We start from the raw sequence: 24,217 nt of genomic DNA, 5'->3' as shown, positions 1-24,217 counted from the left end.
GTATTCCTAAAAACTATGGTCATTTCCCGATCTAATGATACCTAGAGTGCAGGGTTTAACGTCCTAGAAGAATAAATACGAGGCGACCGAAATCGGGAGGTAGCGATTTTTTCGAGTTTTGATTCCTCCCTTGTGTATTTTATAGTATAGAGGTGGTATATATAAAAGGTTGGAAAAATTTCGTGACGAGCCCCTGTGTGCCGTGTGCAAAACGCGCAACTTCCTCTGGACTCAATGCTTAAATGTCAGGAAAATTGCAAAAATGTCTGGTGAAATCTTTGATATCAATAACGAAGATGTTTTAGAAAAGTTTTTGGAAAAAAATGAACGGGGGATAGTCTTTATTGATCTTGTTGAAACAGCAAATTGTCACGTAGCCTCTCTCTCGGATGATGCACGGCAAATCATTCAAGTCACCAATGCTGGAGGGAATTCGGAGATTTCGGAGGCGATTTCTTATGAGATCTTTTATAGATATAGATGCGCTAAACTTGTAATGGTAAGTGTGGCTTAGAAAGAATAATCTTACCGTGACCAGGCTACGCTCAGGTCACAGTAAGAATTCGTCCCATATACTTGCAATGTAGCAGCCGCGAAGCGGATCAGCTTCGCGTCGATTTTAAGTCTGTTCACAGGGGCTCGTCACGAAATTTTTCCAACCTTTTATATATACCACCTCTATACTATAAAATACACAAGGGAGGAATCAAAACTCGAAAAAATCGCTACCTTCCGATTTCGGTCGCCTCGTATTAATTCTTCTCGGACGTTAAACCCTGCACTCTAGGTATCATTAGATCGGGAAAGGACCATAGTTTTTAGGAATACTTTCAAAATTTAATCATCGGAAACAATTTTAGAAGTTTTCACGCATTTTCTTCCAGTTTACTCTCCGGTGACACTTTCTTCGATCAGATGTCGCGCTCTCATTGGTCAATTCAATGTTGCTCAAGATAACTCGTACGCGGACTTGTATTTTAGAGGGATTTTCAAACGATATTCAAACTTGCTTTGATGCAAGAAATACATAGTCACGTCCTACCGAATGTCCGAGGTATGGTTAAAATATTTCTACATAAATATGAAAATTAATAAATATACTCACCACGTAATAAGAACTTCTTCACTCATCTTTTGAATATCCCTCTAAAATACTTGTCAACGTACGATTTATCTTGATCAACAAAATTAACCAATGAGAGCGCATGAATAAATTTGGTGCGCAACATCTGATCGAAGAAAGTGTCACCGGAGAGTAAACTGGAAGAAAATGCGTGAAAACTTCTAAAATTGTTGCCGATGTTTAAATTTTGAAAGTATTCCTAAAAACTATGGTCATTTCCCGATCTAATGATACCTAGAGTGCAGGGTTTAACGTCCTAGAAGAATAAATACGAGGCGACCGAAATCGGGAGGTAGCGATTTTTTCGAGTTTTGATTCCTCCCTTGTGTATTTTATAGTATAGAGGTGGTATATATAAAAGGTTGGAAAAATTTCGTGACGAGCCCCTGTGGTCTGTTCACAGGGGCTCGTCACGAAATTTTTCCAACCTTTTATATATACCACCTCTATACTATAAAATACACAAGGGAGGAATCAAAACTCGAAAAAATCGCTACCTCCCGATTTCGGTCGCCTCGTATTAATTCTTCTCGGACGTTAAACCCTGCACTCTAGGTATCATTAGATCGGGAAAGGACCATAGTTTTTAGGAATACTTTCAAAATTTAATCATCGGAAACAATTTTAGAAGTTTTCACGCATTTTCTTCCAGTTTACTCTCCGGTGACACTTTCTTCGATCAGATGTCGCGCTCTCATTGGTCAATTCAATGTTGCTCAAGATAACTCGTACGCGGACTTGTATTTTAGAGGGATTTTCAAACGATATTCAAACTTGCTTTGATGCAAGAAATACATAGTCACGTCCTACCGAATGTCCGAGGTATGGTTAAAATATTTCTACATAAATATGAAAATTAATAAATATACTCACCACGTAATAAGAACTTCTTCACTCATCTTTTGAATATCCCTCTAAAATACTAGTCAACGTACGATTTATCTTGATCAACAAAATTAACCAATGAGAGCGCATGAATAAATTTGGTGCGCAACATCTGATCGAAGAAAGTGTCACCGGAGAGTAAACTGGAAGAAAATGCGTGAAAACTTCTAAAATTGTTGCCGATGTTTAAATTTTGAAAGTATTCCTAAAAACTATGGTCATTTCCCGATCTAATGATACCTAGAGTGCAGGGTTTAACGTCCTAGAAGAATAAATACGAGGCGACCGAAATCGGGAGGTAGCGATTTTTTCGAGTTTTGATTCCTCCCTTGTGTATTTTATAGTATAGAGGTGGTATATATAAAAGGTTGGAAAAATTTCGTGACGAGCCCCTGTGGTCTGTTAAAAATATTCTGCATGGGAAAAACACATTTTTATACATTAAAAACCTTTAAGAACATGCATAGTAGTTTAATCCACAAAATATTCATTTAATGAGTCGTACCATGGCATCTTGTTAATATACACGTTTGAATTTGCCTGCCATCACAGGGGCTCGTCACGAAATTTTTCCAACCTTTTATATATACCACCTCTATACTATAAAATACACATTTTATAGTATAGAGGTGGTATATATAAAAGGTTGGAAAAATTTCGTGACGAGCCCCTGTGTGCCATTTTGTCAGAAAGCGCACTCGGAATATCTCGGATTTTATCATTAACATGGCGACCATAAACAGTGAATTTTCAAACGTGATGTTTAAAGTGGCAGTGATTTCGTTGCAAAAACAGTTAATCTGGTAATATGGGATTATAAAAAAGCAACAATGTAGGTATTTGAGATCAATCATATGAAAATTAGGCCAGATACAGTGCGATGTAATTTTTTTATTTGCTACGAAGCAAGTTTATGGGACGAATTCTATCGTTAAACCGGGTCCGTAGGACATCTGTCATTTTAACGATAGAACATTCTATCTAGTAGCTCCATTGCTTCTGAATTCTAAGAATTTTGAGAGAGAATGTTTAACCGGGTTTTCCGATTATTGAAATAGTAAAAATGGCGGGCGTGCGAGTTGCTGCCAAAAAAGTACCCTTAGTGTACCGATAACACCTCGTACAGTTTTCAAGATACGAAGTAATTGTTCTTTTGTGGATCAGTTAAATACATATATAATAATTGGTATGCAAATCGGTAGGATTTTGAATTCTGATAATTTTTTTAAAATATCAGTTTTCGAACTTAGTCATTTTTTGGCAAAAACATTGCATATAGAGTATCCCATTTCTTTGGATAGGTGGTATTTATCAATTCAGGATTGACAAATGGATTATGGATACTGTTCACACAAAAGAAAACCCGTTTTGATGTTACATTGACAGCTTTCTCTTGTTATTTTTGTCATTTTTTGAAATACTTTAACAATTTGTTGCTTGTTCTCCAATAAAAATGTGTGTATAACTATATACACGTACATTCAAACAAAGTCATTATATGTAATTTTTTCCAGTTCTTTGAAGATATCTGAGGCCGATCGAATTCTTCACTGGTATTTTTTATACATTCTCTTGATATACGATTGCATATTAGGATTTACATGTTTACATGTCTGGATTTTTGAACACGATTACCCTCCATACACATCTTATAACACACACTATCTATCTCTTTATTTCTCTCTCTCTCTCTCTCTCTCTCTCTCTCTCTCTCTCTCTCTCTCTCTCTCTCTCTCTGTGTAGGTCATTGCACTAACGGTGTCTTTAATTAAACGCATAAGCTTTGCATTTGCAGGTTTAGGGTTTTTTTTCATATTAAAAAAGACAAACAGCATAATATACCCTCTCTGCACATCGCATTCTTTTCGAAAATACCATTTTCAGTCACACACATGAAACTTGTTAAAACGTTTGTTTGTTTTTGTTTTGTTTTTAGGTCATATAAGTTACTTAGTTGACCTACTGCTATCTGTTTTTGTCCGTCGTAAACCTTTAAACATCTTAGCTTTTTCTCTAAAACCATTAAACCACTTTCAACCAAATATTACATCTATTGGTAAAAGGAACCTGAGGCCTGAGGGGTGGGGTTAAACCATAAATATAATTGCAATCTTTAAAAAAAATCTTGTTCTTTACTCCTGGAAATCAAGCAGTCAAACTGCTGGCTTTTATTGTAATAAGCATTGAGCTTTTTACCAAAATTGTGAAATTCATTGCTCCAGAGTCAGGGGCTTCGGCGCTAGGGTGGGACTTTAATGATTATATAGTGAAAATGAATTAATTCTTTTAAAATCTTCTCTGCTCCTGGATTTAAGCATATAAACGAAGTACAAAGTAACAGTGAGGAAGAATGCCTCTTCCAAAATTGTGAATTTTATGCCCCTGAGTCAGTGGTTCTTGTGTAAGGGTGGGGCTCTAATGATTATATAGTGAAAAGCATTAATTCTTTAAAAATCTTCTCATTTAATCCTAAATTTTAAGCAGATAAACTCTAAGTACATAGTTATCATGAGGAAGAGTGCATATATCAATCAAAGTACTGAAGTACTGACGGGAGTTGATTTTATCGATTATTATTTATCTTAAAATCAACGATATGTTATTCTCCTTGGCAAGTAGCTTATAATCTCTATTTGAATTAGGCACATTTTTATAATATGGATTCTCGGACTTTTCCGACAAGAATTTCGAAAAAACCTCTTATGAATCATGTTGTGTAATATTTTAATAGCATTGATTTAATCAAACTATGTATCGGTATTCGAAATATTTCAGAAAGTGTATGGATCCAACCAATTATGAACTCTAGTCTCGTTCAACCAGATGCTCTGCTGTCTCCGTTAATCTCCGACAAGTAAGAGATACCAGGTCACGTGATAGCTTGATGATGCGACCTCTAAATATAGACTGACTCTCTGCCTGTCGGAGATATGAACGAGACTATATTGAACTCTGGCGTAGGAATACATACGACTGCAACAAATTTCTGAATTGTTTGTACTATTCAAAAACTGACTATTTCTTAAGTATTTATGAATAAGTTTCCTTTTTTAAAAAATGCTTCAGCGTATATAACATCGAATTTATCGATTTTTTTCAAGAACTAACTCTTGTCAGCGGTGGTGATTAGTGCTTAGGTCCAAACACTGTTTCAGTTTCGGTTTGCCAGAGTAAGTGCATAGATTAGTGAATCAACTCCCAAAAATTCATAGTGCTTGGGTTTGGGTTTTTGTTAATCAATGAGACAAATATCAGCTGTTGTACTTGGACTTTTTTGTCTTTTTTGCAAAATATTGGACACACTCGTCTGAATACCTTCTACAAAGTTTTCTTTTTTTTTTAATTACCTGTAAACATTTGTCAGAGATATGCATAGAATTTGTACTTTGTTTTTTTTTTTTAGAAAAAAAAAATCTAAAAAAAAAAAAAAAAAAAAAATGTTTTTTAAATCATTTCTTTGCAAAATATATCATAAAAGGTATACCATTTGTCTGGATACTAGTAACTCATCGCACAATTTTCAAGATGAAATTTTAATTTTGCACATCAATAGCACATCTACATGTTTCAGAAATGTACAGAACCCTAGGTTATACTAGTATCTTTAAAAGGCTGAGGTTGGTCAAATCTAACTACACTTCAGAGATAAGTCCACTGCACCATAAAGCTACAACAATAATTCAATAGCCCTGTAATGCACACGAATGTACATTGCAAGAGCTACACTGCTGTTACTAAGGTGACCGATAAGGCCCATGGGCCGTTGGCTGTGTTTCTTCTTCTTCTTTTTTTTTTTTTTGGGGGGGGGGGGGGATAAAATTTGTTTACAAACACATAAAACAGGGACGTATTTAAACTAAGGGTATAGGGGTGGTTTCGCCAACATTGTATCCGTCGTACTTGATCAACGTGTGTGTGCACAGGTAAATTCTAGTATCTTATGATAATGCGAGGTAGTTCAACTTCAAATTACCTCATTGCTCCCCTTACTTGTATGAAACGCCAAATTAACATATATTCAAATATTTTTACCTATCTGCCCATAATTATACCTATTTTAAAATCGATGGTTCCTGTCTTTAAATCAATTGTACCTATCTCCAAAAGAATTGCAGATATGTTTAATTCTGTTTTGCATGTCTCTATTCAGTACAAAATAATTTGAAGATAGTTACAAATACAACAAATGAAAGATTGGTATAATTGATTTTAAGATAGGTGCAATTGAATTAACCTGTCTTTAGTTATCAAGATATTGACAATAACAACTACTCCCCATAAAATGTTTGAATACGTCGTCTATTGATTCCGGTATGTTTCACGTTTTTCAAGTATTTTCGAGAAAAAAGTCATAAAAAATATTGTTATTAATTAAATTAAAAAATTTTCAATTTAATCAAATACTATTTTTGGATTTAGAGATTAAAACTATTTAGAATTTTTTTAGAGATTCTCCAAAAATTTTTAAGGTTCCTTTTTAGTAAGCTTTTAAGACAACAGGCGTTTCTTCCCGGCGTGTGGAAACTATTTTGAAAAAAATATACATACGCCTATATGAAATTAAAAAAACTACACTTGGTATTTCGTGAATATATCTTTAATAAACATATACAATAATATGAGTAATTTTAACCATGGTAATCATAGTGAAAAATGATTAGATTCTTTTTCATAAAATTACTCAAAGGTGATGTTGTCATTCGAAAGTGAATAGTAGCACTAGGCTTACAAAAAAGGTCTACAATTTAATAACGCAACCGAGTAAATTAGGTAAATATATAGCCTATTAAACTAATTTCATTTTCTTAACGTTTGGTATATATTTTTCTATCGCTTTTTTCAATATAGGTTTATTTTGAATACATTATGCTATTTGCATATTTCATTTTAGGCTTTTATTCGCGTCGTCGTTGCTTTGCATGTTCTGTGCTTTTCTGTCTATGTTAAATTTCCGAGGGAGCCTGCGTTATATTCAATAACAAAAACAAATTAAACCTAGGTATATCTTTGTGGATATGTTCAAATTGTACATGTCTTAATTCATTATAATTTTCTATCTTTAAATAAAGCATACCTATCTTCAAATGTATAAGGGATAGATATAAATTCAATTGAACTTACTTTAATTGAATTGAAGATTTGTGTTATTTCATTAAAGATAAGTGAAATTTATTGTATCTTTGTTCAATTACATGTATTTATAATAAAATTTTTAAGTTTGTGGTTTTGAAATTTTAAAGTAAGCCAGTTCATTAGTAGTCAATTGTGTGATGAAAGCTATATTTATGTCTTTTTTCTTTATTTTAGTTTTTAAGAATTGTATTGGGGTAAACATAGCTGCAGGACTGTAGCTCCCGGTCTGAAAAAATTCGGATGGACGACCTGGGAGCTACGGTGCCTCCCATAGTAAAAAACTGCAATTTACGGCGCACAAAAAAATGCGCTAGTTTTGGACCGATTAATCTCATTTACGAACACATTCTGTACAAATCTTTGATCACAAAAAATTCCTCGGACATTTTACTACAGATATCGTCACTTCACATACTTCTGATAGTCTTTTAAACACCATCACCAGCCCTGTAAATTAAAGAGGTGCAAGTTTGTTTACATTTAAAAATTGCGACTCTCGATTAATAAATTAACATACTTCTTTTTCCGAGGTCGGTTATCAAAATCTGAGGCAAGTGAAGTGACGATATCAGTAGTAAATTTGCTGAAGAATTTAATGGTACTAATTATTTTTACAGAATTTGTGTGAAAATAAGGTTAATAAGCCCAAAACTAGCGCAATTTTTTGTGCGCCGTAAATTGCAGTTTTTTACTATGGGAGGCACTGTAGCTCTTAGGTCGTCCATCCGAATTTTTTAAGACCGGGAGCTACAGTCCTGCAGCTAGGGTAAACATTGAGAAATTAGGTCTGTGCATGACATCTAATAAAAAGAATACTTTCTTTCTTAGACAGAGAATGAGATTGAAAACCATCTGGACGGTGGACCACTCGTTGATTACGTTTGTGAAATTCATAGCAAAGTAGTGGCAGTATCAGTCACTCGTGCCATGAATAAAAATGCAAAGGACTTACTTAAAAGGAAATTGGACGGTATTGCAGGTGAGTCAAGGATATGGCTGAGCGATTTTATCCACATGAGCTACTAAAAATGTATAAATGATATTATCAATCATGTCTGATGTCTTTTACCGAGTTTTCAATAAATAAGCGGTCACACGATGCAATTTTCCATCCGATTTTCTCATTTGAGTCGCTCTCCACTAAAATCGTACCGTGTAAAAACCTAAGTCGAAAACTAAGTCTGAAATTCGGTTGAAAATCTAATGTGCGTCCGATTTTCAATTCACTCTCTAGTGAGAATTGTGACGTCACAATGACTTTTCCCGTACAACAAAAGTGTTGAGTATGTTTTATTAATCGAAATTCGTATCGTGTTTCCACCTCAACAATCGACTCAAATCAAATTACCTGAGCAAATCGATTGAAATTCGAATGAAAAGTCGCATCGCGTGGCCGAACCTTTATGTTATGCACTAATAAATTAATTTTTGTTGTAACGCCATATACGCTTTCTGATTGGCTAAAAAGAATTTTTAAATCGTATAAAAAATGTTACCTACGGCAAAGTAAGACTAACGTCAAAAACATATCAATCCACTTGACGTTACGTTTGTATATGTTGATATCATTTTAGAGGTCAAATGACCGTTTTAATCTGCCATTTTAATATAGCAAAAAATTAAATTTTAGGAATGAATTCAATATTTATTAGTTTTATACGGTATTTAAAGGGGTTTAAAACAATTTACGCTTTTTTATAAACTGCTTTGCAATTTTTTAAGCCTAAACTGCCCAACCCGTTTTATTTCGTATAATCCGTGTTTTTCCATTAAATCGTGGTCGTTAAACGACGACGTCAAATATTAATCATCCAATGCTATATCAATAATTTATTTATTGATAATATAAGTGCAAATAATTAACAAGAATTAATTTGTTATTTTTTATAGAAAATGCAGGTAAATTAGGCTACAAAGACTGTTACAGGTTTGTCTTATTTCTGCAGCGATTTGTGCACTGATTATATAAATCATCTTACTCACCCACTTTAGTTAATAACAGATTGTTTATGAATTTAATAACTGATTGTATTGCACCAGTTTTTCGAACATTGAATACATGTACATGTAACATGTTCTTGTAATGTCATAAGATGGTGTGTTTGAATATAAGCTTGTTCATTTATGTAAGTGTCAAAATATTTGTAAAGTATTTTTATACAAATCACGCAATTTGACTTAAGTTAACAAATGAAATACTTCAGTTCACCCACAATTATATGTATAGGCTCTGTGTTCAAAGAAGGTACACAATCTAGTCAATGAATCACTCAACGGTGCTACCTGATTATGTTTCCATTGTTAAAGTGCAAGTTTTAACAATTGAACGTTCATAGTCTGTACCAAGTTAATTTTTCCGCAAAAATTGGTCGATTGTAATGAAAATGAATATAACTTCCAATTAATTAAATACAATTGACATCGACAAAATGGAAAAAATCAGAGATATCTTAAATGACATTTCTTCCAGAGAAACACAGGAATGAAAAAAAAAATCGTTTTCAAACATGCACAAAAGTACCCAAAACAATATTGCCTATACATGTATATGTTACGTTTTCAGTGTTTACTTTTCATATATAGGGTCTAGTTAAAGAAAATACCACAACGGTATAAAAATTTTAATTTAAGAGAAATTGAGTAACAACTTAATAGAATATCTCAAATTAAAAAAACCTTATTTAGGTGAAAAAATGAAACTCTCTGCTTTATTATCACCAGTGACAAAAAATAAGCCAAAATTAAAGGAAGACCACACCTTATTACAAAAGTTATGTAACTGAACAGGATTTTTGTTTTATACTTTCAGCTGCAACTGAAAAACAAAAACAAAAGCTTCACAAATCTAATGAAAAATGGGAAAGGCTGATTCTTCATGTCTGGGTTCAAAATGAAGAGATAGCTAAAATAGTATCCGAAGATGCTACCGAACTACTAAAAGAGCCTAGATACGAAACATTGGTGGTCATCTCTAGGGGATTACCCTTCATCTTCAACAACGACAAAAATATGTTACAATCTCCCAAACACAAAACGTCGGAGGGGGCAAGCTCTACAAGCGAAGCAAGAAAAACACGAAAACGCAAAGCGCAAGAACAGGAAACCCCCCAAAAACAAAGCCCAAAAAGACAAAAACAAAGCCCAAAAAGACCAAAAAAACAAAAAACAAAAAAATAAAGAAGAAAATCCTAACCCGAGAAAAGATGCTCCGTGCCTTCCTCCCATCAGAGGGCTTAGTCTGCAACAACAACTCTTTATTCAGCTGTGAAAACCAACCTGTCAAGAACAATATATAATCTTTTAAAACTTATTATAGACATATATCGGACATATCTCTTTTATATGCTCCAAATTTTATATTTAGGCCTTTCAAATAAATTTTAACATCTCTTTTTTTTTATCACTTGACAGTTGGGCATCACTTTGCTTTGTCCAATATACTTTGCTTGTTCTAAACATTTTTTGCTCTTTCTTTGCCAATCTGGTTCATACTGTGCACCAACAGAGGGTCTTCTGAAGGGTGGGCAATGAACATAGACCAAGTTTTTTTTATTTCAAAGGCTTAGGTTATACAGTACAAAAATCATCAATCCCGTATGTTCCGCGCTCACCACAAAAAAAATTAGACAAGTGCTTCAGTCAACATCAAAGCGGTTTGACGATTAATTCCAGGTGATGAATGGTTTTGAATTAAAATGATCCCCCTAGAATAAACAACAAAAAACTTGTATATGTATATGCAGGATCAACTTTCCTCCAACGACTAGCCAGTTTGCAATCTTAAAAAAAGTACATCTTTGAAATTATATTGGTTAAATATGTATTTTGTACATGTAAGCATCAAATTATCTCAATTTGCATGTTCATGTGCAAGGTTTTCTATTAAAATGGTGCGATAAAAATTTAAGAATATTCGCAAAGCGGAATATGGCCCAGGTCACGTGGACATTTATAGATATTGGCATTATAGTTAGGTAGGGATAAGAATAAAAAATATCTATTTGTGATATTATACCATATAATCTTACTTGCTTGGTGAATTATTCTTTGTCTTTTAAGTTGACACTCTTAATAGTTATTCTTTATATGATAAGAAAATATTCATATCATGTGCGCAGTAATGATTTTGCATCACAGAATACGAAGGGACCTGTACATTCCATTGCATGCATTCACCTCGACTTATATTTAAAAAAAAAATCATATGCAAGCTTATTTATATAACGGTACACATTGCCTTTCCGGTGTATAAAATATACCATAATACGCATAAGACCCCGAGGGCATTATCGATAATCCGTTAAAAATGTCTTAATTATAGCTTCTCCCTTTTCTTGTGACGCTTACACATCACTGCGCTCTAACATTTTAGGCAAATCAAATGTCAAGTACATGTCTGCCGAAGTACTGCTTTTAAAAATAATAATTTGATCTACAAAATCAAGAGATTTTAGCCACCTAAAAATTATACGGGGGGCACCCGTTTGATGGAACAGAGTGTATCTTATGAATCAAATTTGCCAAGAAAAGAAAACTGTTATTTTCACTTGTAGCTGTTATTTTCACTTGTAGCCCAAAAAGTGCCGCGATTAGAAAAAAAAATCGTTTTGAATTTCTATTTACTTTATAACGAGTAGTCAACTAAGAAAATTTTTGTCGATGGTCGTTGTGACCGAACGATAGTCGAGTCAAATACCCGTTGACATCCTTATTTAAAATATAGTAATAATAAGTATAAGTAGAACTTTATAGACGATGCAAACGCATATTTTGTATACATGTCAACATGGGCTTAGTCACCCGAACAATAGTGTATCTGACTTTATTTCTTAAAGTTAGAATTCAGAGTATACTTTATTATTAACCCCAATTTTTACAATACTGATAAATTAAGATATTTTGTCAATAAGCTACAAAACGCCTGCACCAGAATAACTGCTAGTGCTAAAACCTTTGGTTCTTCAACACGTGATTTTCGATAAACCAGCCCAAAATAGCAAAAATGAGAGTGATCGAGGTGGTGGACGCGCAAAGGCGGATCCAAGTCGGTTGGAGTTCAGTGGCTTGCATCAATATATTATATTTTTGCAATGAAATAATATGGAATGATTACGCAGAGTGAATATATTTACTGGGAACTTACATATATTTATGGTATACACAGAAATCAAGACTTGACATAACATAGGCCAATTTGTTTCTTGAATGCGCGACTTTAGTTTTGTTGGATAGACGCAAAGGGGTCGAACTCTGACCCAGATAAAAAAAACTGTGTGTGTGTGTGAATGATGTGTGTGAATGATGTGTACAGAACGGGGAAGTTGAATCGGGAGGGGGGGGGGCTCCCCAATTATTTTTTTCAAAACAGCCTTTAATGTTAAATTCTTATTTGGAACAGTGATAAAAATATTATAGTGAAATTTTACATAAGAGACAAAAAAAATATAGAAATTTTGAATAAATTCTGTACTGTACCTTCTCGATGGTTTGAAATAAAATAAGGGAGATTAATTGCAATTATTTTGCAATCAGCGGCAACAAAGAAATAGGGCCACATACATGTTTATATATCATCCACTTAAGAATTTCTTCCCAGCTCGCTCTTCTAAATATCCAGCCTATGGTTTTTTTTTATTTCACTTTAAAGAATATGTCAAGAAGTTAAGAAATTTGTGGATTCATTGTATACAAAAATGAACAAAAAATATATGGTTCTACGTATTAAGCATCGTATTATTTCAAAGTGTAAAGTGTTAATTCCCGTGCAATTAAGCCATCTTCAAAGTGTAAAGTGTTCTGTAATTCCCGTGCAAGCCATCTGGCACATGTAGCTTTAAAAAAAATAACAGCTGTAACTATAGCATTTAACGAAACATATTTAGATAGGATCACCATCTCATATTTATACGTGTACGTCATTATTGGTCAACGATGGTCAACCCTCCCCCCCCCCCACCAGAATAGGATTTCCAAAATTTTGGGAAGTTACATTTTTCCTTTTTATACACAGGGGCCATTGAAATTAATGTTAAAACGGGCTTGTCCCCTGTGTTTTTATATATCATTTAGTCTTTTAAAAAAATAAGGAATGTGTTCCGTATAGGATCACAATTAATTACGATGACTAAATTATCACATATGCCGTGTCCACAATGACGTTAATTCGGGTATTTATTTTTCTTATACCTCATTCAGTTTTAAACATGATAATTCAAAATTAATTTTTTAATTACACGCTAGTAATTAATTTTGCAATATGCTAGGTTCGAAATGAAAATTTTAAAAATTTTATTTAAATAATGGCAGAAGAAAAATATCAAATCAGAGACATAAACTAGAGCAGAGCTCGTGGCAAAGCCACGAGTAGGTCTTCCGTTGTTGCTGCGAGTTAAAAATATATGTGATGTGGTGTCAAACGATTATAATTACTAAACTTTCAGTTCTGTTTTTGTTATAAAAACGTGTTGTGATTGAAAGCCTGCATATACAACGTGTATTGAAAAAGAAAATAAGAAAATGTTTTAGGAAAACTATTTGTCGCACACAGTTTATGTAATCGTAACAAACATAATTAAAAAATGAGATATTTATTGGCGAATTAAATTTTCAGAGGGTAGCAAGCATTGTTGTAAACAGTATGTACTCATGGGTCATGTCAGGAATTGTGGTTTTTTTTTAAAAACCGAACCCGTTTACAAAACACGTAACATTTTCTCTAAGATAACTTCTTTATCTAAATATTTCTAAATTTTTGAAAACAGTGAACAATTTAGAATTGTTGCGTGCTGACAAAATTTACAGACCCTGAAACTTACTACTACACCAAAAAAGCGTGCGACTTACGTGCAAGAAACGTTTCGCGTTAACCGTTTAGGTTTCGTGTGAATCGTGAAGCGTTTCGTGTAAACCGTTTAGCGTTTCGGACAAAGCGTGCAGAGTTTCGGACAAAGCGTGTGAATCGCTTCGAGCAAAGCGTGCGAGAACCATGTGAAACGTTAATCAGATTTTATTCGGAACTCTCTGACAATTTGTTTCATAATGGCGCCCGTGTTTTACATTACATGTACCTTAAACTGTTTGTAATTGGCAAAACTCTTTTGTAGGTATTTTCATGAAATAAAATCTAGAGGAAATTATATACTTATCTTTTTACAACGAATATTTGCCAGAATCGAATAATTTTTAGAAAAATTACTAGTGGAAGACGAAGTTGAGGTTTTAAAAAATCATAGCTAGGTAATTATAAAACAGAAATAAATATTCTATCAGTGCGTGAAGTTGTTTGCCATTTGCACGATTATTTACCGAATTGTTTACAAATTAAAAATGTGACCCAGATATGAGCTGCCGGAAGTTCAAAGCAGAAAAAACGAAAATGTGAAAACAATTAAGCCTTACTATGAAAATAAGTTTGTTATTGATCCCTATTTAGTGGATAATAAGTAAATATAATTCATTTAAAAAGATAATGCATCATATCAAATAATAATGGAGCTTTGAATGAAATTACGACTTCAAATAGAACCACGTGTAGTTTTCCTAGTTTCGGTTCATTGCGACAGAAGTATTATTTGGCTTCATATATTGATAGATATACGGGAAAAACAAAGGGAAATGGCATCTACTTATCATCAATTACTATTATAAAGCGTTTTTATGATAATTCAATATTATAAAGTAACGCAAATGAAAACTGTTCAAGTCCAGATTTAATTTGACGGGAAAACGGTATGATAAAAATAACGATCATATTATTTGTTTAAAGGACATATTCCCATTATTGTTTTTCCTTCTTCATTTATTCTCTATTAAAATGTACCTCTAGTATATTTTTGAAATTAATTCGCCTCAAAATATTCGGTCAGAAGTATAAAGGGCGCTTAATTCGATACTGGGAAACGAATTCGAAACTAGGAAAATGGAGGGGGTGTTGAAATTACTTCCTTTATATTTTTGGAAGTTTGATACTACAGTTTAGAAGGACAAAGAAACGCGATTTAAACATAAAAAAATAATTATTTGGGATTCCGATAATAATAGTTGCATGCACGAAGAAACCGCATACTGATTCGTTACCGGTAAAATGACTGTATAATATTAAAATTCGCTATACATAAAAAATATTAAATACAATTAGCAAAACATGATTTCTGTTGGAACAAGCCTTAATCAACTTTAACTTACACGAGCATGTTTTGATAAGCATGTATTTTTTTTTTTTTACATCGATAACTCTTACTAAGACCATTCGGCTTTGTACAAGCGGCACACATAAACACATAACCTCGGACATCGGGTGAGACCTGCACCTGGCTGAACCTGTCAATCCAACTCTGTGTATTTGTTTTCATTGGATGGTCAAGCGTCTCTTTTTTTGTCAATAGCCAATGGAAAAATGAATGACTTCAAGGTAGTCGGAATCAGTATTTGATGAAGCACACAATTAAATGATAGAAAATTTATTAATTATTTGAACAAAATTAAATGTCAACATAGAAAGAAAACATACTGATCATTTCTATGAATTGCAGTAAGTAAGTTCTTTGGAATCCCGATTATAGATATTTTTACAAGTAATTATTATAATTATTTAAACCACTGTTAACGGAAAACAAGAGGTCTTAGAAGTAATTAATTCACAGGGATTTGCCTACAATGTACACAGTCATGCAATTAATTATTATGGGAATCTTTACGTATGGTACTTAATTCAAATAGATCATGATAATCTATACAATGTACGCCGTTATACATGTACATGTAAGGGTCGCACGTGGCGATTGAATTAACACAGACTGACCGAATAAACAAACGGGTGGGAAAGTGAAACAAAATGTTACACATAAGGCGAAGCCACCAAAAATGATTTTCGACAGATCTTGATATCGTTTCGCCAAAATAAAAAAATACAGCGCGAGCTCCGGTCAGCGGGGCGGGAAGAGGGAGGGGGCAGCAATGAGTTCGCTTCCATAATGAAACGAACATGTAAAAAAACTACAGAAGTGATTAATATGTGACCGATAGCACTAATCTAAAGTTGTTTAAAACTCATGTGAATATTCTTTTAAATAATCATCGAATGCCTCAACTCAGGACATTCTTTTATCGTGCTAGCACCTACCGCAAACATGTAACATGGAACTTTGATTATAATTTGATTTGATTTTTAAACTACCTTGTACGCTATCGTATACATCAATGCTTAATCAACTGTACACGTAAAATAAATTTATCGTTTCAACAGTTGAAAACATAATAAAATATAGTTGTGTCCGTGCAAAATATGAAACATGAACGCGTGATAAGGTACATGTAGAAGATCACGAACCGACCGCGGATCACTTGTCCACTCGCGCCGGATCTCCTCAGCCATGTGCGATGGATGATCATCATTTAAATGTTTAATATTTAGGGTTTGTTGTTGTTGATTTAAAGCATTATTTGTACAGTTTATAAAATATTTTACATAAACAAACCAACCATTAATTTATGTCTGACGATGTTTCCGATTTGGAGTAATATCGTTCATTAATATTCATTTACACTCAAATTTAATTAAAAAAAATACAAAATGGACAAACTTTGATAACATAAAATTAAAACAGTTCTTGTATTTACGGCTATATTAACTCAAACACGTTCATATGCATGGAAGTGTGAGTCTCGGTGTGCGAATCTTGTGTATTAAATAACCGCTATGTAGTGCACCTCGGCCGTGGGCGAACGATAGATTACGTAAAGGTACAACGCACAGACCCGCACAGCTCAGAACCCAGGAAGCTTTGAAAAGATTGCAGTATAATGACCATACTCTATCAAATAGAAGTTATTTATTTTAAACTTAAAACCCACAATTGATCTATGTCTATTATTGCTTTAGATTGAAAATGACATTCCTTTATTAATTAACTGAACGATTTCTTAATTGACACCCAATCGTTTAATCCATAAAAAAATATGTATAATTAAAACGAAAACAATTCTTGAGTTTGCGAATAAATAAAGTCATATATGAGAGACGCAACTCTCGTGTATTAGATAACCGCTGATCGCTAGGTAGTCCAGTCGCGACCATGGTGACCGATTTTCTCGGCCGCGGGCGAGGGAGAGTTTACGTAATGGTACACACACACAGCTCTGATTCAAGGTAGATTTTAAATGCATGGAGTTAATAACTAAAATGTAATGCATAGCTTTTTTTTAATTCCATATTTTGTGGTTTACTAGAAAAGAAAAACAATGATTTGTTTTCCAAATCCCGTTTTTTAAGGATTGTGCATTATAAGAACTTAACAACAATGACTTAAACTCCTAAAATAAAGCACGTATTCTAAAAAAAAAAATTCTTATGAATTAATGCCGTTTGTATAAACCAGCATACATTTTTTGCGGTAACTTTATGCCAGTTGTACGCGCAAAGACTTTCGATAACTTGTCAAATGAAAACAGGTACATGTTAACATGTAAAGCTTTTTACACTCATACTACACAAATCTCATACAAAATAACATTGTAACGACCTTTATGAGATCCCAACAAACAACTTTTCCAGCGACAGCCATATCAAAATCCTAACCGTTTTTGAGTTATTAAGCAAAAACTTTTAGGGGCCATTGGCCCTTAATTTAAGGGGCCAGCCCTTTTTTATTGGTGTCAAATGAAAGCCCTTAATATTCTGTACAACTTTTATTCTACATGTCTTAACAAAATATTTTTTGTTTAAAAGATATAAAGGAAAACATGTCTAAATTTTTGCACTTTTTTAAATCCTGTTTTTTGACCCCCTACCTTTTCCTAAATAAAAAACGTAATCTAAAAACAAAAACCGATGTGCACCACTACAATGTCTCTGCTATTCAAATTCGTTGGATTCCCATTCCCTGCTATCATAGTCTCAGAGCCTTTGTCTGGAAACAAAAGGCCCTAAAAAATTTTAAAAGGGGAATAACTCTTTAACGGAAAGGGAATTCTAAACTTTATGAATTGCTTAAGATAGTGTTTTGTAAAGTACATTAGCCCTGAAAATTTGAGCAAAAACCGTTCAGAAATGAGCAAGATATGAAGCCTCAAAGTTCGCGTCTAGGAAACAAAAAAAAAACTAGAGCAAAGCTCGTTGCAAAGCAACGAGTGGGTTTTCCGCTAATGTCGAAAGCAACGCTAGAAGTACGTCTAAGAAGCAGAGTTCTTAATCTAGTAACAAAGAAACCTAAGTACAAAAAGATAAAAAAAATCGAATGATTCTTGGTACAACTTAACATGATCCGAATGTTTTTAAGTACGACTTAACCAAAACCCCTTAACCATTTCAAGAACGACTTAACAAAAAAAAAACAATGTGTTTAAGTACGACTTAACTTATTTGACTTCATTTTAGGTACAAGTTTACTTTACCTTGAACTAACATCTTTTTTCTTAACCCAGAATACAAAATTAAAATTTATGTAAAAAATCAATTTTGTTTAAAACATAATTCTGAGCAACTTTTCCTCTTCACTGCTTTTCAAAAGGTTGACCTTTCGTACTGTGTGCTCGTTGCGTCATTAATTGTCAGAAACTTATCGATGTAAATTTTACTTTACTGTACTTCTGTGAATATTTTCTATGTAAAATTACTATGAACCAGACAACATTGAAATGGTGAACATTTCAAAGGGCCCCGCTTATGTTATTTCAGAGAATTCTGCTTTGACCTTGACCTATAACTTGAAATTTTTCCAGCTGGCATAGAACTTTTAATTCAATTTCATTCCCCCTAACATACATGCATTTTTGCTCAATCTGACCAAGATTAAGCATATTTGGAAAATAATCTACTATTTAAAACTAATTTTAAAAAGATCTGCTATGACCTTCACATTGACGGACTTGGTTCAAGGTCACTGCACGCCATTAACCAATAAACTCTGTCAAGGAAAAATATTAGCCAAATAGGGGCTAAAAGGAGAGTATATCTATGCTCTTAAAATATGGATTTTTGTGTGATCTGATATGACCTTGACTCTCCATCTACAAATATCATTCGAGGTCATTGCATATATTTTGAACAAAGGCATCATGTGGGTGAAGTATGAGGCTGAATGGAGCAAAGAGAGAGAAGCTATACTCCGGACAAGGATTTTTAAAAATATAATTCTGGTATGACCTTCGCAGTTTCTTTTCACTGAAAATAGATTCAAGGTCACTACACACCCTTTCACCCTTTACTCAAAAGCTCTGCTTATGTGAATTCTGAGCCAAATAGGGGTTAGTAGAAATTATATATGCTCTCAAAAAAGGATTTTTGCATGATCCGATATGATCTTCACCCGTTATCTAGAAATTTCATGCAAGGTCACTGCACATCGTTTAACCATAGAGACACTCTGTGAGTATTAGCCAGATTGGACCAAAGGGAAAAAAGATATGCCCCAGACAAGGATTTTATATATATAATTCTACTATGACCTTAACCTTATACCTAAAAACATGGTTCAAGGTCACTGCACATCCTTCAACCAAAGGAACCCTGTGGATGAGGTATGAGCCAGATTGGGCCAAAGGGAGAGAAGCTATGCTCCTGTCAAGCCATCTCGGATGGACAGACGGACAAATTGATCACTAGAAGGCGCCCGCATAAACATGCCTTTTTATCTAATTTAAAATAGTATCCATGCTATCTGCCCATAGTGAATAGTCATCAAAACCATTCATCAGCAGAATTTGATTTCCCTCCTTTTTAAGGTGGTATGGGACATCTGTCGATATTAATGTGGATTAAAGTACTATATAATTGAAAACTTTTCACCGGTTTAGAATTTTCAAATTTTACAATATTTAACCAAAAAATAGCTTTTAAAAATATTTGAAAAGGTAAAAATTGTAAAAACCCCAGCGGGATTCGAACTCATGACTTACAGGTTCCTAGTAAACCCTCTAACCCACTGTGCTAAGGAGTTAGGTGACCATTTTTGAAAAGAAACTACATGTACTTATATAATTACACTTTATTTTATTGTTTATTTCGATAATCAATACGTCACAACATGGAAGTGTCCCATATCACCTTAAACTCGGAACACCTCTGACCTAATAAGATCGCCGCATTAAATACAAAGTTTGATTTAACTCTAATTTGTTTATCATCAAGAAATTCTGCATCGCTGACAAATAAAGTTTTCTTCTGTATAATGAAATACCAATTAACTGACTATTCGGACAATAGCAAGTTTATTGTCCCATTCAACAGCTACTATTTCCCTTGGCTTTGCCTCATTAAATATTTGCTGTCTTGGGGGACAATAAACTTGCTATTGTCCTCATACCCAGTAAATACTAAATAGGCATATAATATCCCATCCACCTACATTTCATGTTATATAACCTCCCGTTTGTAACCTTCAATTTCACTGTAAAGTCAACATATCTGTCATAGCCGCAAGTTTCACAATTTATTTCTGCTTCTCATGTACTTAAAATTAGGGGCCTTAATATTGCTTACCAATTCCAACAAGAGACATCCCTCTAACTATTGGTAATCATTAAAATTCATTTCATGAATCTACGCAACAATGATAAACCTTCAAGTACAGTCACTCTCAATTTTACAAAAATATTGACGGTACTTTATCCGAAACTGTTCCTTGTATCTTTAACTTAGTACACTAACATTTTTATGAAAAGACGGTTTGTCTTAGAATAAGAAAGCTAATGCAATTCTGAGAAAAAGAATACCACATATTGCCAATTCCATTGAGGTTTAATAAAAATATGGCCATTTAAGTGAACCCACCATTTCCAATTTCCTTTAGTAAACACAGATTTACAGGGTTCTCCATAGTAAAACATCTTTATCTGACCTTTTAGAGTTCAACTTTTGTTCAACCACCTTTAAAAAGAAACCTTATTTAATACAACATATGCCTACATGATATAATCATGATAAAAGCTTCACATCACTTAGAAATACCCTTACATGTATACCCCCCACCCCCCAATCTTTTGATTTTCATAAAAAGTCATGGTTTGAAATGTTTTAATTACCTAATTTTATGAAACATGTGGCAATTTCCTTGAGTCATTTCTCACACATATTTGAAAACAATCATCAATGATTCTAAAATGTGATCTTTATTTGTTTATTGTATGATTTGTACCATTTTAATTAACAAATAGACAGCTGTCGATCCTGCTTGTGATTTCTTGTTTTCATGAAAAAAGTAAGCTAACAATCATATTTAGTGAATATCTAATCTATTCTGATTTCTAGTCTTCTTCTAACCATGCTAAAACAGTAAGTTACAACCTACAAGTTAGACATCTGCCTTAAATTAGAATTAAATTCAAACACACCCAGGTAGCTGGAGACAGAGTTGATTTCAATGAAAAATGTTCAAATTTGACATGTTTTTCTACTTTTTTATGCATATATACCTTAGAAAGGTAGAAATAGGTTGTTTCTTGTTCATTTCAAAAGTAATTATCATAGCAGATGTTATTTCAAAGTCAAATGTACATTTACATATCCTACATGTAATCTTAATGCAGACAATTAAATAGAGGGGGGGGGGGGTTCAATTATGTAAACACCTCTTAATATCTTTATGAAATAAAAAACAAAGGAAACATAATTGTATACTTTTATTGAAAAACAAATTTTCACAGCAATTATGAATTTCTTTAAACAGCCTTACCCTAATTTTGTTTTCATAATTTCTTATCAAAAACAAACCACAACATGGCATGATGCTTTCTTCAAGTTCCATTATTGTTCATGCATTATCGGATTTAATTTGAATTACCAGTAAATAGTCTGTAGAACACAAGGAATATGCATGTGGATAGAGCTGACAGGTTAATCTCAGGAGCTGACCCACAAGAATCAACAGGTACCGGTAAAAGCCATGTGGTAACAAGAGTCTGTTTTGAGCTGAAATAAATAAAAAAAATAATTAGCTGTGTTTACATACATGTACTAGTAATAGCTGTGTTTACATTAACATATGCATAGTATTTCTGTAAAAAATACACTGACCATGCAGTGTAATAAGTATGACATATCCCAATACATGACATAACATTTAGGCAGTACAAGATCAAAAATTTGCATATCAAGTCATAATATAATATTAAAAAATTTTCATAGGTATAAACACTTATCAAATTGAGAAAGAGAGAGAGTTTGAGAGAGAGAGAGTTTATTACCATACTTGTAGTGCAACAGTCAATATTTCAATTCGTAAATTACAAACGAATATTACCCACCGAACAGCGTCAAAGTACATGAACTGGTATTAGCTTCTGGTATACCATTTTTTATCAATTCTACTGTGTATTTTTTGTTTGCAAATAAATTTAGCGAGGGTTTTTGTTTATTTTCTTATAAATTACATGTTTTAAAAACAATACTACGTGTAATAAGCATAAAACATGTATGAGTAAACTTAATGAAGAATTTTTAATAGATTATTTTTCAAAGAATGTGGTACATTACATGTATGTCAATCTTTATAAAACTAGCGTATATTTCGTGCACCATAAATTGCAAGTTTTTTGTAAATATCATTTACTTGCATGATAGGTATATATGGTCTAACCAAAATTTTCTTCATAAAGCTACAGCTGTATGTACCACATATATGTTTTGTCACAAGTATACATTTTTAAAAAAAATACCCAAATTCCAACAGTTTAAATAAACTCAACTCATTCTCTGATAAGTTCATTGTGTTTTGTGCGTGCATATCTTATTTGTCTGCTGCAACAGCAGCCAATCAGCGGTAAGCTGAATCCACAAAAAGAAAGTTTGTGTTTTAGGAGCGGGTAAATTGTTTATGCGACACTGTCAAGAAAACTACACCAAATAATAACAAGAAACATAAATATTCACTTAAATGTATTCTGTTGTAAAGTAAAGGTTTTTAACACTTATTGCATCTTGCAAAACATGTGATGACCTTAATCATCTGTCATATATCTGATATACATGTATATGTAAAAGATGGGAGAAATAACGACGGAACAAAGTGGGATTCGAACCTGGCCCTCTGAATCTCTAGTCAAGTGCTCTACCAACTGAGCTACATGTATCTGGCACCGGTATTCCAACCAGTCTGACCGTCACATTCCTCCCCCTTAAATGATCTTCACCCTCGAAGATCATCCCTGGCAGGATCGAGTTAACCTGTTAGTTCCAGGGGTTGGTCACAACACCAATATTGTAACAGGATGGGAGAAATAATGAAGGGATTTGAACCTGGGCCCCCTGAATCTCTAGTCAGGTGCTCTACCAACTGAGCTATCTGGCACTGGTATTCAAACCGGTCTGATCGTCACATATATAAAGAATTATTTTAAACAATGTTGTTCAATTAAAAATAACACTCGCAACCTTCAGTTTTTGTCTGTAATTAATCAATATTGGCGTGCGATCAGTTCTCGCCGAGTACCATTTCTCACCAGTGCATTGTTACGTCATTTTATCAACACATAAAATTATATACGAAAATATGATGTAACAGTGCACCAGCGAGAAATGGTCCTCGGCGAGAACTGCTCGCACGCCAGTACTGCCAGTAGTCAGATTAAAAAAAGAGAATAAAAAATTACATTTAAAACATTAACAAGGACAATTTAAGTACACATCATAACTGCTAAACAAGAAAAATTATGTGAACTGGTAGAATGGTAGGCATAGTTCTAACTTGTAACCTACATGTACAAGTACATGTACCGGGTACCCGTTGGTCTGCTATACCTCTTTAATGATACAATGATCGGCATCATAAAGATATTAAAGTTATGTTTTAACTCTGAAGTCTGAAGTATACAATTTTATTTACTTGAAGTTATGTCTACAGGGTATTCATGACTACATTTGGAGTCCTCTGCACAAGAATATATGATATGTTTCTAATTAGACCCTGCTTTGAATTTTGAGTTGAAAATTCACAATCTGTTATTTTTTTAAATAGATAAATTCAGTTACCCTTTCCAGTCCCCCATGAACCTCGAGCGAGTCTAAACACCCATGAAACATGTAAAAATTACACGTTAGTAAACAAACACCCACACCATAACAAAAACATCTAACAGTGTGCA

General features: G+C 33.5%; 1 protein-coding gene across 4 annotated transcripts; it reads left to right on the top strand.

The window, feature by feature from the left end:
* The first annotated feature begins 200 nt into the window (after positions 1-200).
* On the top strand, positions 201-10,515 carry LOC128162400 (AAC-rich mRNA clone AAC4 protein-like). Of its 4 annotated transcripts, none has more exons than XR_008240650.1 (4): positions 201-499; positions 3,523-3,561; positions 7,970-8,120; positions 9,951-10,513. XR_008240650.1 is itself a non-coding variant. In XM_052825592.1 (4 exons), exons 1-4 carry the CDS (start codon positions 263-265, stop codon positions 9,958-9,960), a joined length of 435 nt encoding a protein of 144 aa, XP_052681552.1. In that variant the 5' UTR covers positions 201-262; the 3' UTR covers positions 9,961-10,515. The 4 variants fall into 4 exon arrangements, 2 of the variants coding, with proteins under 2 accessions (XP_052681552.1, XP_052681551.1); XM_052825592.1 differs by lacking the exon at positions 3,523-3,561 and adding an exon at positions 9,032-9,068 and having other exon boundaries at positions 9,951-10,515; XM_052825591.1 differs by lacking the exon at positions 3,523-3,561.
* Positions 10,516-24,217: the final 13,702 nt, after the last annotated feature.

This window comes from Crassostrea angulata, chromosome 9 (assembly GCF_025612915.1).
Source record: "Crassostrea angulata isolate pt1a10 chromosome 9, ASM2561291v2, whole genome shotgun sequence".
Lineage (NCBI taxonomy): Eukaryota > Metazoa > Mollusca > Bivalvia > Ostreida > Ostreidae > Magallana > Magallana angulata.
The sequence above is the reverse complement of the archived record's forward strand: the minus strand, read 5'-3'. Positions and strand labels throughout refer to the sequence as shown.

Excerpts from the sequence above, each read along its gene's own strand:
- LOC128162400 (XM_052825591.1), top strand. The coding sequence starts at position 263 with ATGTCTGGTGAAATCTTTGATATCAATAACGAAGATGTTTTAGAAAAG. Across the intron at positions 500-7,969 it reads GATGCGCTAAACTTGTAATG|ACAGAGAATGAGATTGAAAA; the intron begins GTAAGTGTGGCT and ends TTTCTTTCTTAG. Across the intron at positions 8,121-9,950 it reads GAAATTGGACGGTATTGCAG|CTGCAACTGAAAAACAAAAA; the intron begins GTGAGTCAAGGA and ends TTATACTTTCAG.